This window comes from Moschus berezovskii, chromosome 6 (assembly GCF_049115385.1).
Source record: "Moschus berezovskii isolate FMDL1 chromosome 6, NW_MosBer_1.0, whole genome shotgun sequence".
Lineage (NCBI taxonomy): Eukaryota > Metazoa > Chordata > Mammalia > Artiodactyla > Moschidae > Moschus > Moschus berezovskii.
In genome coordinates, this window is record NC_142465.1 from 86,775,658 (window position 1) to 86,790,930 (window position 15,273).

At 40.4% G+C, this 15,273-nt stretch overlaps 1 protein-coding gene across 1 annotated transcript; it reads left to right on the top strand.

Annotated features, from left to right (window-relative positions):
- The first annotated feature begins 5,866 nt into the window (after window positions 1-5,866).
- Window positions 5,867-14,926, top strand: MANSC4 (MANSC domain containing 4). Its single transcript, XM_055396387.2, has 4 exons — window positions 5,867-5,959; window positions 7,367-7,914; window positions 10,749-10,883; window positions 14,247-14,926. Exons 2-4 carry the CDS (start codon window positions 7,686-7,688, stop codon window positions 14,924-14,926), a joined length of 1,044 nt encoding a protein of 347 aa, XP_055252362.2. The 5' UTR covers window positions 5,867-5,959; window positions 7,367-7,685.
- Window positions 14,927-15,273: the final 347 nt, after the last annotated feature.

Here is a 15,273-nt window from a genome sequence, read left to right on the forward strand (position 1 = left end):
CTCCTCCATTGGCAGGTGGATTCTTTACCACAGATCCACCAGGGAAGCGATTATGTTAAGGAGGGGAAAGGTTAAAAACCAGAGAAGGAAGTCATATCCTAAAACATGAAATCATTTCAACACATTGTTCAGTTACATGGTGCTTCTTTCTGTGTGATTTAGGGCTTCCCAGGTGGCGCACCTGGTGCAGTAGTAAAGGATCCACCTACCAATGCAGGAGACACGGGTTCGATCCTTGGGTCAGGATGATCCCCTGGAGAAGGAAATGGCAACCCATTCCAGTATTCTTGCCTGGAAAATCCCATGGATAGAGGAGACTGGCAGCCTTCAGTCCGTGGGTCACAAAGTCGGACATGACTGAGCACACACACTGTGTAATTTAGCAGCTTCATCATGAGATATTGTCATCCCTTATTTTCTTTATACTACACTATGAAGAAGGAACTAAAAATGTAAAGACCAGGAAGAAAATTCTAGTAGATTCTGGCCTCCCTGGGAAAAGTGAAGGAAACAAAGATGGACCTATGACTTGTCTCTTTTAAGGTATTTTCTTGGATTTTGGGGAAAACTTCTAGCGTTCCCTTTGTTTCACGTGGGCTTTAGATCATTACTGATAAAACTCCGGTCTCACATGGGACCTCTCACACTTCTGTTCTCAGTGAGCAAGTAGTGGAGACATCTAAGGTTCTTTGTGGGTGCGTGATCATGACAGTAGCATCCTGTTTGGAAAGACAATGATTCACTTCCAGTGTTAGCCTGGGAAACCGGCCAGGAGGTGCCCCTGTGTCAAAGACTCTTGAACCTGGAATTTGTGCCTCCATCAGCAACAATGCCAGATTCAGTGGGTCAGCCTAGAACAGGCTCTTAGTCTCTCCTCAGTCCCTTTAGAATCTTTCACCGGTGGATGCTTTTGTTTCCCAGGTGTCATAGATATGCCTTAGACTGGTGTTTTCTTGCTTTTTAAAAATGGACCAAAGGAAAAAAAAATCATACTCAAAGAAGCACATGCATTAGAATGTAATTCACGCCCAATAATATTATCAGAGCAGATCTTGGGCAGGTAATCTAAGGTGTCAGTTTGACAGTGCTAGGTGCTGATCCTGTATTGGCCCCTGACGTGATAGTAACGTCATTTAGAGTTGAAAGTCTCTTAAAGATCAAATTATTTTACTAACTCATGAAGTAAGTTTTCTGTTAAGCTGGAAATGCAGTCAAAACAGTATAAACTTTATTTACCAAGAACCTAAAATTACTATTAAGCTTCATGAAAATGTTGCTTCTCTATAACTAGAGATGCACTTCTTTTTTTTTTTTTTTCCTTCACAGAAATGAAGACCCAGCAAAGCAAAATAAAAAAAAATTATATAGACATAAGAAGTATTGGTGTGACAAGTTATTATTTGATATTATTAGTCCGTCCTCAGAAACATGTTTTGCAAGTATTTTCTCCTTTGTCTGAGGAGACATTGGGAGAAAGACAAGCAATCTGGGGGTTTTCTTTCATGGATCACAAATTTTTAAATGGAAGAAAGTTCAACTTAGCAATTGTTTTCCTTTCAAATATCTGTGCTTTTCAAAACTTTTGCTATTGATGTCATATTTTAAAACTCACCAGTAAACCCAAGTTCATGGAGATTTTTCTATTGTGTTTTCAACAAGAAGTTTTATAGTTTCACATTTTAAATATAAGTCTGTGATCAATTTTGACTTTTCACGTGAGGTGTAAAGTCTATTTCTACCTGGATTGTGTGTGTGTGTGTATGTGTAGTTGCAATCCAGTTGTTACAGCATCATTTGTTGACAAGACTATCCATTTTCAGTTAAGTTGCCTTTGCTTTTTTGTCAAAGATCAGTTATCTACATTTGTGTGGATTTCTTCCTGGTCAGTTAAGTTGCCTTTGCTTTTTTGTCAAAGATCAGTTATCTACATTTGTGTGGATCTCTTCTGTTTTATGGATCTATGTGTCTCTTCGTTCACTGTTCACATCTTGTTTTGATTACTATAGCGTTATAGTAAATTTGGTAATTAGATAACGTGAGTCTTTCAGCTTTGTTCTTCTATATTGTGTTGGTCATGCAAGATCTTTTGCTTTTCTGTGTAAACTTTAGAATCAGTTTATCAAGATCTACAAGAGAGCTTTCTGGGATTTTGATTGAAATTATGTTGAGTCTATAAATAAAGTTGGGAAGGACTGGCATTTTATTTTATTTTATTTTATTTTTTATTCTTTTTTTTTTAATTTTTTAAAAGAATTTTATTAAAAAAGCACAAATGCAAAGAAATGAACAGAGGAAAATTTATGCGTCGAACCTGGACTGGTCACTTATGATAATATACATGCTACAATTCCATTCTCCCCAATCATTCCACCTTCACCCTCTCCCACAGAGTCCCAAAGACTGTTCTAAATGCCTATGACTCTTTTGCAGTCTCTTATACAGGGTTCAGGTTACCATTTTTCTAAATTCCATATATATGCGTTAATATACGGTATTGATGTTCTTCTTTCTGGCTTACTTCACTCTGTATAATTGGCTCCAATTTCATCCACCTCATTAAAACTGATTCAAATGCATTCTTTTTGATGGCTGAGAAATACTCCATTGTGTATATGTACCAAAGCTTTCTTATCCATTCATCTGCAGATGGACAACTAGGTTGCTTCCATGTCCTGGCTATTATAAACAGTGCTGCAATGAACATTGGAGTACATGTGTCTCTTTCAATTCTGGTTTCCTCGGTGTGTATGCCCAGGAGTGCGATCGCTGGATCATATGGCAGTTCTATTTCCATTTTTCTGAGGAATCTCCACACTGTTCTCCATAGTGGCTGTACTAGTTTGCATTCCCACCAACAGTGTAAGAGGGTTCCCTTCTCTCCACACCCTCTCCAGCACTTATTGCATGTAGACTTTTGGATAGCAGCCATTCTGACTGGTGTGAAATGGTATCTCATTGTGGTTTTGATTTGCATTTCTCTGATGATGAGGGATGTTGAGCATTTTTTCATGTGTTTATTAGCCATCTTTATGTCTTCTTTGGAGAAATGTCTGTTTAGTTCTTTGGCCCATTTTTTGATTGGGTCACTTAGTTTTCTGGAATTAAGCTGCAGGAGCTGCTTGTATAATTTGGAGATTAATCCTTTATCAGTTGCTTCATTTGCTATTATTTTCTCCCATTCTGAAGGCTGTCTTCTCACCTTGCTTAGAGTTTCCTTTGCTGTGCAGAAGCTTTTGATTTTAATTAGGTCCCATTTGTTTATTTTTGCTTTTATTTCCAATATTCTGGGAGGTGGGTCTTGGAGGATCCTGCTGTGATTTATGTCGGAGAGTGTTTTGCCTACGTTCTCCTCTAGGAGTTTTATAGTTTCTGGTCTTACATTTAGATCTTTAATCCATTTTGAGTTTATTTTGGTGTATGGTGTTAGGAAGTGTTCTAGTTTCATTCTTTTACAAGTGGCTGACCAGTTTTCCCAGCACCACTTGTTAAAGAGACTGTCTTTTCTCCATTTTATATTCTTGCCTCCTTTGTCGAAGATAAGGTGTCCATAGGAGCGTGGATTTATCTCTGGGCTTTCTATTTTGTTCCATTGATCTATATTTCTGTCTTTATGCCAGTACCATACTGTCTTGATGACTGTGGCTTTGTAATAGAGCCTAAAGTCCGGCAGGTTAATTCCCCCAATTCCATTCTTCTTCCTCAAGATTGCTTTGGCTATTCGAGGTTTTTTGTATTTCCATACAAATTGTGAGATTATTTGTTCTAGTTCTGTGAAAAATATTGTTGGTAGCTTGATAGGGAGATGCACTTCTATAGATCTGTTATTGATTGATCTGTTATTGACTGACCTTTGTGGCACCATGATTCACTTCAAACACATAACAATCTGTTTTGCTAAAATCTAAAGTAAGGGTCAAACACAAAGTTAGACTATTTCTTTAAGAATTTATGGACAGACTTTCCTGGTGGTTAAGTCTCTGGGCTTCCACTGCAGGGGACACAGGTTTGATCCCTGGTCAGGGAACTAATGGACTTCCCTGGTTGCTCAGACAGTAAAGAATCTGCCTGCAATTCAGGAGACCGGTTTTGATCTGTGTTGGGAAGATCCCCTGGAGAAGAGAATGGCTACCTACTCCAGTATTCTTGCCTGGAGAATTTCATGGGGAGAGGAACCTGGTGGGCTACAGTCCATGGGGTTGCAAAGAGTCAGACACGACTGAGCAACGTTCACTTTTTCTCTCTTCAAGGAACTAAGTTGCTTGGCACAGCCAAAAATAAGAAAAAGATTTTAAAAGAAAAATAAAGAATTTATGGAAAATATACCTTTTGACCTAGAATAAAAATCAAAGTACAAGATGTTTATCACAATGTGGCTTTGAATAATAAAAGATTGAAAAACAACATATAACAATAGCAATAGCTAACATTTATTGAATGTTTATTATGTGTTGTAAGTGCTTTACATGGATTGCAATCTATTTTAATACTCTTCTACAGCTGAGGAAATTGAGGTGTACATTTTGGTATATGAGCAGAATGAATACCATAGAACTGTTACAACTTTGGATGCAGAGCTTTCTTTAGAGACATTGAACATATGATTTTACATTGGATATTTTAAAAACAGTTTCTGAAACTGTATGAATCCATTTTTTGTAAAATTGTACATGTGTATTTTTTTATGGAGATGTCTGGAAGGATGTTTACCAAAAGATTTAAGATTGTAAGATCTTGAATGATTATTATTTCTTTTGGTACTTTTCTGTATGATTTAGGTTTTTAAAGTGCTTGCTCATGCCCAGTCACTCAGTTGTGTGTGACTCTCTGTGACCCCATGGACTGTAGCCCACCAGGCTCCTCTGTCCACTGGGATAATCATCCCAGTAAGAACACTGGAGTGGATTGCCATTTGTATATCCATTTAACAAAAACAAAACATTTTAAGAAAAATTAACAATATATTCCAATTTCTCAGGCCCCATTTTAAAAAATGATTTCCATCAATTTTATGAACTGGTGAAATGAAAATGTTAAGTAAATACTACATTTACTATCTTTTAAAAAAGATGAAATATTGACTGTTTTTTAAACATCTTTTGAATTTAGTGTCTGCTGTTACCTCACTGCCACTTAAAAATTGTTTATATCTATTTTTTAGTCCCTCCAGTATTTCTAAAACAGTTGTTTCCTTTTTGTTTTTTTAATAAGACTGAAATTTCTTGCTTTCATTAAAGCATGGGGGCAATTTAAATGTTTAAAGTAGAACAGTTCTTAAAATGGCTGTATTTAATTTGGGCTGAGCATCTTCATGTAGCCGAAACTTTCACTTTATTTCAGTGTTTTCCAGACTTCTTAGGAAATCACCTGAGATACTTCATATAAAGATTAGAACCCTGGTTCCCATATAAGAGCTACTGAATCAGTCTCTTGGGAGGATGGTTCCAGGCCCTATCTCAGATCATTGTAGTTTCCTCCCTCTGCCCCTCCGCTGTCCTGTTTTTAATCTCTTCTTTTCAAAATAGCTGGCTCCAAGAAGTTATCTGTTTCCAGACTCAATGTTTAACAATCACCCCAAAATTTGTTTTTAAAAATTTAAAGCCTGCTTTTACATGGGAACTTGTAGATTCTTTAAAATGCAACCTTGATCTCCCCGTGAACATCATCTGAGAGCAACACGATTAAACAACTGTGGATTGTTCCCTTACCCCTGCCAGAAACACGAGCACTTCAAGGAATTATATATCACACAAAAGAAGCCCGGTTTAACGTGACTGCAAGATGTGGAGGTTAGAAAGTTGACTTTCCAGTTTATGTCCCCAGCGTTTGCACTAATGCAGACAGCTACTGGAATCTCAGGGAAAAACGGGAGCGCTCCTTTGTTCCTCATCCGTCTCCTGCTTTTGCCTTTAGGAAGCCTTTCTTCCCTCTTTCCTCTGAACAGATGAAAGCCTGTTCGCAGGTAAGCAACTGAAACTTGTTTTCTAAAAGAAGTTTATTAGAATAAAATATTTATTATTTTTAGTATATTTTGTCTGGCTTATGCAAGGTTAAGACTTATTCTAATTTTTGCTCAGAAGAAAATTTTTTGAGTTAATCAGCCTTTTCACTGTCATCCTCTTTATTATTAATTACTAATATTGTATGTATTATATCTTTCTAAAAATCAAAAGATATAATTACGCTATTATTAGTAGACAGGTGGAGAGATGAAAGTTCAAAGTGTATGATAAACAGATCACAGGAGGGAAATTTTTCACCTTTTTTCATTTTTTAAAAAGCAGTACAGTACTTTTTGGGCTTCCCCAGTGGCTCAGTGGTAAAGAATCCGCCTGCAATGCAGGAGATGCAGGAGGCATGGGTTTGATCCCTAGGTCGAGAAGATCCCCTGGAGAAGGAAATGGCAATCCACTCTAATATTCTTGCCTGGAGAATCCCATTGACAGAGGAGCTTGGCAGGCTACAGTCCATGACATTGCATGACTCTTGTCAGACACGACTGAAGCGACTAAGCACTCACAGTACTTTATACCCCAAACTAATTACCACTAGTGCTTTGTATAAAAATGGATATAAAAAAGCAACAGTTCTATGCTTTGAACCAATTTCATCTTGGATATTGTGGAATATGGAACACAATCTTCACAAAAGAGGCCATTTTCACGGCCTTTAATATTTTTTCAAATGTTTTGGCATTGCAATGGAAGTAACTTTATTAATATTTAGAAATTTAAAACTATTTCCCTAATGCACATTTCCTGTAACTACATCTGCTTCAGAGATGCCTTTATGTATGTGCTTCACAAAGTTTTCTTTGTAACTTGAAAACATAAATAGCAGAAAACCCCCAAATTGAACTTCTTCACAATTTTCTACTATGCTTTTAACTCTTGATTGAACAAAATACACTTTAATGGGTGTTGTATTCCATCTACGTTATTAGAATATTCTTGGCTGGATCTTTTATCTTTTCAAAAAGCATGTGGCTGGCCTTTGCAAAAAATGCCTGACTCCAGAAGTGACCAGGATTCATATTCAGTGTTTTCAAAATCGCTGCAAAGTTAAAATTTTTTTCATTTTTCATTTTCACTTTTCATTTACTTTTTATTTTTTTCCAGTGATTCTGAATATTAGAACTTCAATTCAAAGAAAAAATATCACTGAAAAAAAAACCTGCAGTCACAAGTTTCTTAAAGAAACTGACAGAAGTATGCTGACAAAATGATGTCTTGTTTCCTGGTGAAATGGATCCTTCCTTTATCTGACGTCAAGTGACTGAACTGTTGTTTTACTCAGAAAGACTCTTGGCTAGGATTTTGAATTGTCTTTATATTTACTTGGTAAAAGGTGTCTGTGACTTCCCTTTCAGAGAAAGAAGAAAAGCAGAGGAGAGAATCTACATCTACCAGGCTAAAGGACAGAGTACTGAAATGGCCTGGAAAGTGTTCAGAATTAACACCAGCAAGTCACCAAGTCCCAGGTGTGGGGTGCAGCTGGGAAGAAACAAAAGAAAACTCAACGTGCAGTCAAAGAGCCGCTTCATTTTTCTAGAAAGTGACTCTTCACAAAGTTCCAAGGAAGCTCTTCCTTCACAGTAGCCCTGAAATCCCAGCTGTTCTGAACCCTGATGGTCAGCTCCAGCATCTGTCTGGTCACCAGACTTATTGCCGAGTCTTCATTCCAGGGAAATGCGTGCGGCCGTGGTAGCAGTGGATGTGATACTGCTCCTGAGCATGGGAGGGACCTTAGACTCTCTCTGCTCACCCACCGTGTTTTACAGAGACTGCTGGATCCGTCGCTTCCCAGGTCTTCTGATTGACCTGGAGGAGTCTCAGAAGCTGGGGGCCCAGTTCCTGAGGTATTACTCTGAAAACACCGGTCAGAAGTGCAGTCGGAACTGCTGTCTTAGGAAGGATGGTAAGTGTCCGTGATAGACCTGAGAAAATTGGGGCAAACTTCTTAAATGAGGGCCTGAGGAAGGAGCGCTTGGCAGAGGGTCCAGTGAACAGCTAACCCAGACTAGGGAAGATGCCCTGAAGGAGGAAATGGGCAGAGAGGGAGAGACTGACTTTGCAGTTGAGGTCAGTGCCAGCTTGGTTTATAAATCTAGCAGTGACCCAGGAGGCTGTGAACCAGCTGGTAACAGAGAACCTCTTCTCTTCACTGAAGTGCTAAATGAAAATACTTCCTTGAGGGCTAACTAACAATATTTCTATAGCCCAGAATATAGCATATGTAATTTGAAAAGTATTTATAATAATTTCCTTTTCAAAGTTCTTTCGGTGATATTAGTATCATATCACACTTTTGAAATGTGCTCGCTTGGGCTGACCAAATGTGGGAATGTATTGAATAGGATCTAGATTGTGATTCATGTTTTGAAAGAAATAGGGAGATATATATCAACTAGAAAAAGGAAGAAAGGAAAAGAAAGGAAGGAAGGACGGGAGAAAGAAGCAGGGGAGGGAGGGAGGAAGAAAGAAATCTACAAAATACCCTGACAGAATTTTTTTTGGGTATGAGATGTGGAATCAGGGTTAAATATCATTCATATAATACAATCAAGGCCTGTAATTAGAAAAATGCTTCATTGTTGCAGAATTTCAAGTTACATTTGACTTCATTTATTTCATTTTTCCAAGATTTGAAAACTAAGGAACAAAAGTGACACAGCACTTTAAAATAATTCTCTTGTTCCACACTTTCTTCCTGTGGTCTCATACTGACATTAATTGCCTCTTACCCAATTATCCATCTAAGATTTCTAGGATGCAAATTGGAGCTCCTTGGAGAATCTAAACTGTCTGTTAAGAGACCACAGTGTAAGAAGCTGTCACAGACTAAGCCCTCAAATTTTATCAGGCACAAAAGAGAGCAATTAATTTATTAAAGGGAAATTTTGAAAAGGGTAGCAAATATTCAGCTTCCAGATGCTTATAACCCCAGAAACATTCACTGAGAGCAGATGAGGGAGGGGTGATAATTTTTCCCCATTTTTCCCATGCCATGAATTTACCTGATTCTCTACACCAGGGAAACTGTGGCCTATGGACTTTCAGGGATACTAAAAGCATCCATTTGGAATTTCAGGATTTTAGAGTCTTGTGGGGTTGTGGTTTTCCTTCTCCAGAAGAAGAAAAGGCACGAACACACATCCATTTTTACCTGGAAGCCAGAATTTCAAAATGCTACCATCCTGCAGTAGCTAATCTACTCAGAGCTGGGACCCTGAAATACACGTGAAGAATGTAAAAGATCATAAAAAATTAGTCCCTACAGGATCCACTGCTTTCTTATCAGAAATTCAGATGTCTAAATTGGAATGACATTCTTTCTTCCTTTTCCTTAAACTTTACAGCACAGTCCTCAGGGGAAATGTCTTGGTAATCTATAATGCATTAGCAATGAATTATTGACTTTTCTCTTATTCTTCCTCCTGGAAAAATAAAGAGAGCAGAAACATGGGGTGTCCCAGAAGTAACAGGGGAAAGGTAATCCCCACAGTTAGCCTTACACAGAAGCAGAGCAGGTCCTGCCAACAGTTCCGCAGCAGCTGCAGGTACACTCTGAGGTCTGGTAACAGTACACTGTCCCTCTGTAATCTCATTTTATTAAACAAGCTGGTAACTTTGGGTCAATGAATATTCCCCATCACATGGTTCCTACTATACAGCAGCAGGAGGAAAATCTGTGCTGCACCACAGGGATGACAAGACTGAAGGTCTGCACTCAACAAATCTGACTTAAAAGTTACCCAGAAATAATATGGTATCTTTTAAGGAGCAAATCTCCTTAGAAAAAAGGAGCTGGGGAGAGCAATCCCCCCGCTACAATTCCAAACGCTAGCCACCCTGTCGGTCTACCCCCTTCCTCTTTGACACTGATTAGCTTTTCACTGGACATAGCTTAGCAGCATAGGGTTCGCACACTCCTGCAGTCGGGGTCACGGTGATGTTTACACACACTGCTGCCTCTACACCACCTGAGCTCTTCCAGCAACAGTCAGTGCTGTTTTGGTTCTTCCCGTCACTCCCCTTTCTGTTATAGCATTTGCCCATTTATTTTCCTATTTCTTTCTCTGGTGAACTCCTTAGCATTCCAAGAGGGTATTACACCTGGAAATTTCATATTGTAAACATCAGATTAGAATATTATGATATTATAAATCTCCCCTCTGGGAAGAAGTTTTTGTAGTCAATTGAGTTTTCCTGAACATGAAATACTGGGATTGCAAAATAATTCCAGGTAATCCTATGTATCATGGGAATGTATAAAGATTACTGAAAGAAAAATCAGTGCTTTCTTTTGAAGAGGCATTTCCCCATCTTCACAGAAATAGCTGCTCTCAGTTCATAGTAAGATGTCTGAACAGCCCTGCAATGAACTGTTAATCCAGTGTTTGTGAAAGAAACATAAGCTGCTGCTGCTGCTGCTGCTAAGTCACTTCAGTCGTGTCCGACTCTGTGTGACCCCATAGACGGAAGCCCACCAGGCTCCCCTGTCCCTGGGATTCTCCAGGCAAGAACACTGGAGTGGGTTGCCATTTCCTTCTCCAATGTGTGAAAGTGAAAAGTGAAAGTGAAGTCGCTTAGTCGTGTCCGACCCTTAGTGACCCCACGGACTGCAGCCTCCCAGGCTCCTCCATCCATGGGATTTTCCAGGCAAGAGTACTGGAGTGGGAAACATAAGCTACTCAGAGGTTATCAAGCTGCAGAAATCAAGCAGACATACTTTGCCTGCTTCCTTTTCAGTGTCCTGTAACCTGGCTGTCTTCTTCCACGATCCTATTCATGACAGTGTCAACTGCCTCCATGTTCACTGCCCAACCCTGGAGAGCTGCATATTGGAGCCTGGAACCAGTGCCATTTTATATAACATAACAGATGGTAATGATTTATGTACTTTGTATGTAGTTCTAAGAATGTCTAATATTTTAGTAGAGGCAAATAACCTAGAAACTGACTGTAAAAAGCCATGTATGAATCTCTAAATAATTATTTTCCAGTGAACTGTCTGGAAAAGTTTGGGGCTTCCAAGGCAGAAAGTAAAAGGAAATTCTCATTAATTTGGCATGTTCAGCAAGGATGACTTTGTCCCAGATAACAAATCATATGTGACTGAACAAGAACACTGTATTTCATTTATCCCAAGAGCCTTCAACAGGAGCCAAAATAGGTATTTCTACTATAGTCGTTAATAATACAACCAGGAAGTAAACAATATGCTAAATGTCACTTTTGAGGTTTGCTGACACTATATACAAGGATTCTACAAAGATTGATTCGGGGATGGGAAATACACTTACTGCCACATATTAATTTCTGGTCCCAAGATAACCAGTATGTTTTACTTTAGAAAAGCACATTATTTAAGTGTCTTTTGCCCATGTATATAATATCAGGGTACAGATTAGTAAACATCAAAGATCGACTTTTGCCATCACAATACAAAGGAGGTAAATATCTTCATTGATCTGTGCTCGTTGACCACAAGCTGTGTTTATCACTGCAGCTGTGTCTCTGCCCTCAAGTTCCTTCTAATCTAGCTAAGGAAAGAAGTCTCACAGTTAAAGACATACAATTCAATTAAAAACAAGTGATACTGCCTCAAGTACAAAGGCTCAAAAGGTTGGGGGTGGGTGGCTAAAGAAAGCTCGATTATTCAGGGGAGGCTTCATGGAAGAGGGCAGGTAGAGGTAAGGAGTCTATGTCACTCCCCAGGAAAGTAAGAACACTGATGTCGCTACAGTATGGGCACATTTGGGGCTGCAATGGAAATATGCATAGGATAGGGTAGGCCAGGTAACAAAAGAACAGAGTAGAGTGTTGGTTTGACTTTGTCAGAAATATGGAAACAACAAAGGTATTTAATGAGAAAACGCTATCATTAGAGTTATGTGTCTGGTTATCTTAGTCCAGGAAAATTATAAGCAGGATGCAGGCTAGAGCAAGGTGATTTTACTTGCAACAAAGGAGAGGGATAGTTACCAGCATATCGGGAAGGGATTGGATAGCACTTAGTTTTTGGATAGAGAAGTCTTAACCCTGTGGTCCAGTGGTTGACTCCGTGCTTCTGCTGCAGGGGCACAGGTTTGATCTCTGCTCTGGGAAGTAAGATCCCTGAAGCCCCCTCGCCCCCCCACCCCCCCAAAAAAGAGAGAGAGAACAGAGGAGTCAAAAATCCCTTAGCAGTGCAGAGTCCATCATGGGTGATGGAAGAACGATGATGCCCCTGAACAAGACAAGCAGGTAGATAAGATGATGGTTCTGAAAATGTCAGTGGTGATGTGAGATGTTTAGGTGGGAACATCCAGTAGAGCACAGGAGAAATGAGATCAGAGTTCAAGAAAGGGGAAAAATTGAGCACATGGATTTCAGGGCCATCAATGTAGTAGTGACAATGAGGATAATATTTTTGGCAGCAGCGGGGTGGGTGGGGAGGTGGGGGTGTGGTCAGGGGCGGAGGTTATATGGAATGCAGAGAAATACCACAGAAAACCAAGGAGTAAAGACTGTAGAAATCACGCAAAAAGTTAAGACCAAGAAGAGAACCAACAGAGGAAGGAAAAAAAGGGACGCAGGCAGCCTGAGATAAAGTGCCAAAGGAATCTGGGTGCAGGGAGTCAGTTCAGATCAGTCACTCAGTTGTGTCCAACTCTTTGCAACCCCATGGACTGCAGCACGCCAGGCCTCCCTGTCCATCACCAACTCCCAGAGTTATGGCCATTGAGTCGGTGGTGCCATCCAACCATCTCTTCCTCTGTCGTCTCCTTCTCCTCCTGCCTTCAGTCTTTCCCAGCATCAGGGTCTTTTCCAATGAGTCAATTCTTCGCATCAGGTAGCCAAAGTACTGAAGTTTCAGCTTTAGCATCAGTCCTTCCCATGAATATTCAGGGCTGATTTCCTTTAGGATGGACTGGTTGGATCTCCTTGCAGTCCAAGGGACTCTCAAGAGTCTTCTCCAACACCACAGTTCGAAAGCATCAGTTCTTCAGCGCTCAGCTTTCTTTATAGTCCAACTCTCACATCCATACATGACTACCGGAAAAACCATTGCCTTGACTAGACAGACCTTTGTTGGCAAAGTAATGTCTCTGCTTTTAAATATGTTGTCTAGGTTGGTCATCGGAGAAGGCAATGGCAAGCCACTCCAGTACTCTTGCCTAGAAAATCCCATGGATGGAGGAGCCTGGTAGGCTGCAGTCCGTGGGGTCGCTAAGGGTCGGACACGACTGAGCAACTTCACTTTCACTTTCACACATTGGAGAAGGAAATGGCAACCCACTCCAGTGTTCTTGCCTGGAGAATCCCAGGGACGGGGGAGCCTGGTGGGCTGCCGTCTATGGGGTCACACAGAGTCGGACACGACTGAAGTGACTTAGCAGCAGCAGCAGGTTGGTCATAACTTTTCTCCCAGTGCAGGGAGTCAGGGAAGAAGAATTCAAGGAGAGGTGGCCATCAGAGTCAAGGACAAGAGAAAAGCCAAAACAGTGACACCCAGCAGTCAGGAAAGAGGGAAGGTACTGACCACTCTAGCAGCAGAATTTTGGCAGAATAGAGGATGGAAACATGACAGAAAGCACAAGACAAAGTCAGAAAGGAAAGGAAGGAAGTGGATGTTGGTGTGTTGAGAGAGAGAGGGAACAAGAGAGGCTGAAAGGGAAACTGTGACGACTGGAAAGCTGTTGAGTTCTGAAGCCAGCCGCACAGGATTTTATGAGAGGAGAGAGAACACACACTGAAGACGGGAGGCGCTGGGAAGGGATGAGATTGAGGGCTCTGCTAATAATTTTGAATAGCTACACTTCTCAGGCCTCATTTTCTTTAACTCTAAAACGTTACTCATATCAAATGGTTACTGTTTCTGAAGTTCTTGCCCTCACACACTGCTATTGTTGCCTCAAAGCCCTGGCAGATACAAAGTTTTCTCTATGATGTAGCCAAGTTTATTCGCAACAGAAGATGTCTTAGAAAGTTAAGAATCCAAATGTGGTCAGTCTGTCTCAAAGCCTTTGAGAAATGTGCACTCGGGGAACTTTCAATTAGCTTAGTTCTTGCCTGGAGAATCCCAGGGATGGGGGAGCCTGGTGGGCTTCCGTCTAGGGGGTCGCACAGAGTCGGACACGACTGAAGTGACTCAGCGGCGGCAGCGGCATAACTCGGAGAGGCAAAATCCAGGACTTCACGAAACTGTACTTTAGGGCCCTCTCTGCTAAACCAGAAACAAATGATGCCTTACTTATCTTTCAGGTATAGATCCTGATTTGCTGGTTTTTGAACAATCACTGCCCACATATCTAAATACCCGTTCTTCATCTGATCCATGGGAGAGACTAAGGATTCTAAAAGCTATGTATTTAGATAAACAACAAACCACCATGATAAACCAAATGCTGCCCTCAATAGAGGCTCCGTCACCAACCGCACATCAAGATTTGTTGGCAACCACAAAAAATACTAGGTACTCCAAGGAATGGACCACAGACCCTTGGGCAAGATTCATTGCCCTGAATGACTCCGTTACCACAAAGATAAATACTGTGTCAGCCAGTACTGACTTCATCAACAATCCAGATAACAAGACTGTTTCTCCTTTCTTTGTGCCCATAGACACAAAAATTTCTCATATGCCTAGTCCCTCCCAACTCAGCAGCAGTAAACAATTACTAAACAAAACCAAAGGGTACAACAGCAGAAACCATACATCTGAGAATGAAGACTCAACACCTGATGGGGCACCTGTGACTGGTGCAAAGACGTGGCTGGTTCCTGTGGCCCTCTGCACCTCTGTCATCTTTCTTTGCTCTTGTATAATCATCCTGGCATCTGGATGCTGTCGAAAGCAGTACGGCCAGTATAAACCAGGGCAGAGAAAGTCAGGACCCAGGCAAATGAAAAAATGTGCCCATCAGAAGGAGTTCTCTTACTGATGAAAGATGAAAGCATTTTAAGTTTTCAAGAGTATAAGTTTTAGTTTTCTTAAGATGAGCAATTTGGTTAAAATAAAGGAAAAACAAAAAGCATGGATGCCCATTCATACCACTATCTAAAGGCGGCCGATGTTTGATAAACATAACTGCTTTTTGTGATTATTTCCATTTCTTGAATAGTGTACCCTTTGCCAGGCTTCACAATTCTGACCCCTGCAGTTACTCAGCACATTAGAGATACAGTTCTAAGTGCTGTATGTGTATTGACTTGAATATTTAGAACTCTGTGTTTTCATTAACCATCATACTGCTATTTTACAGGTGAGGAAACAGGAGAAAAAAAGCTA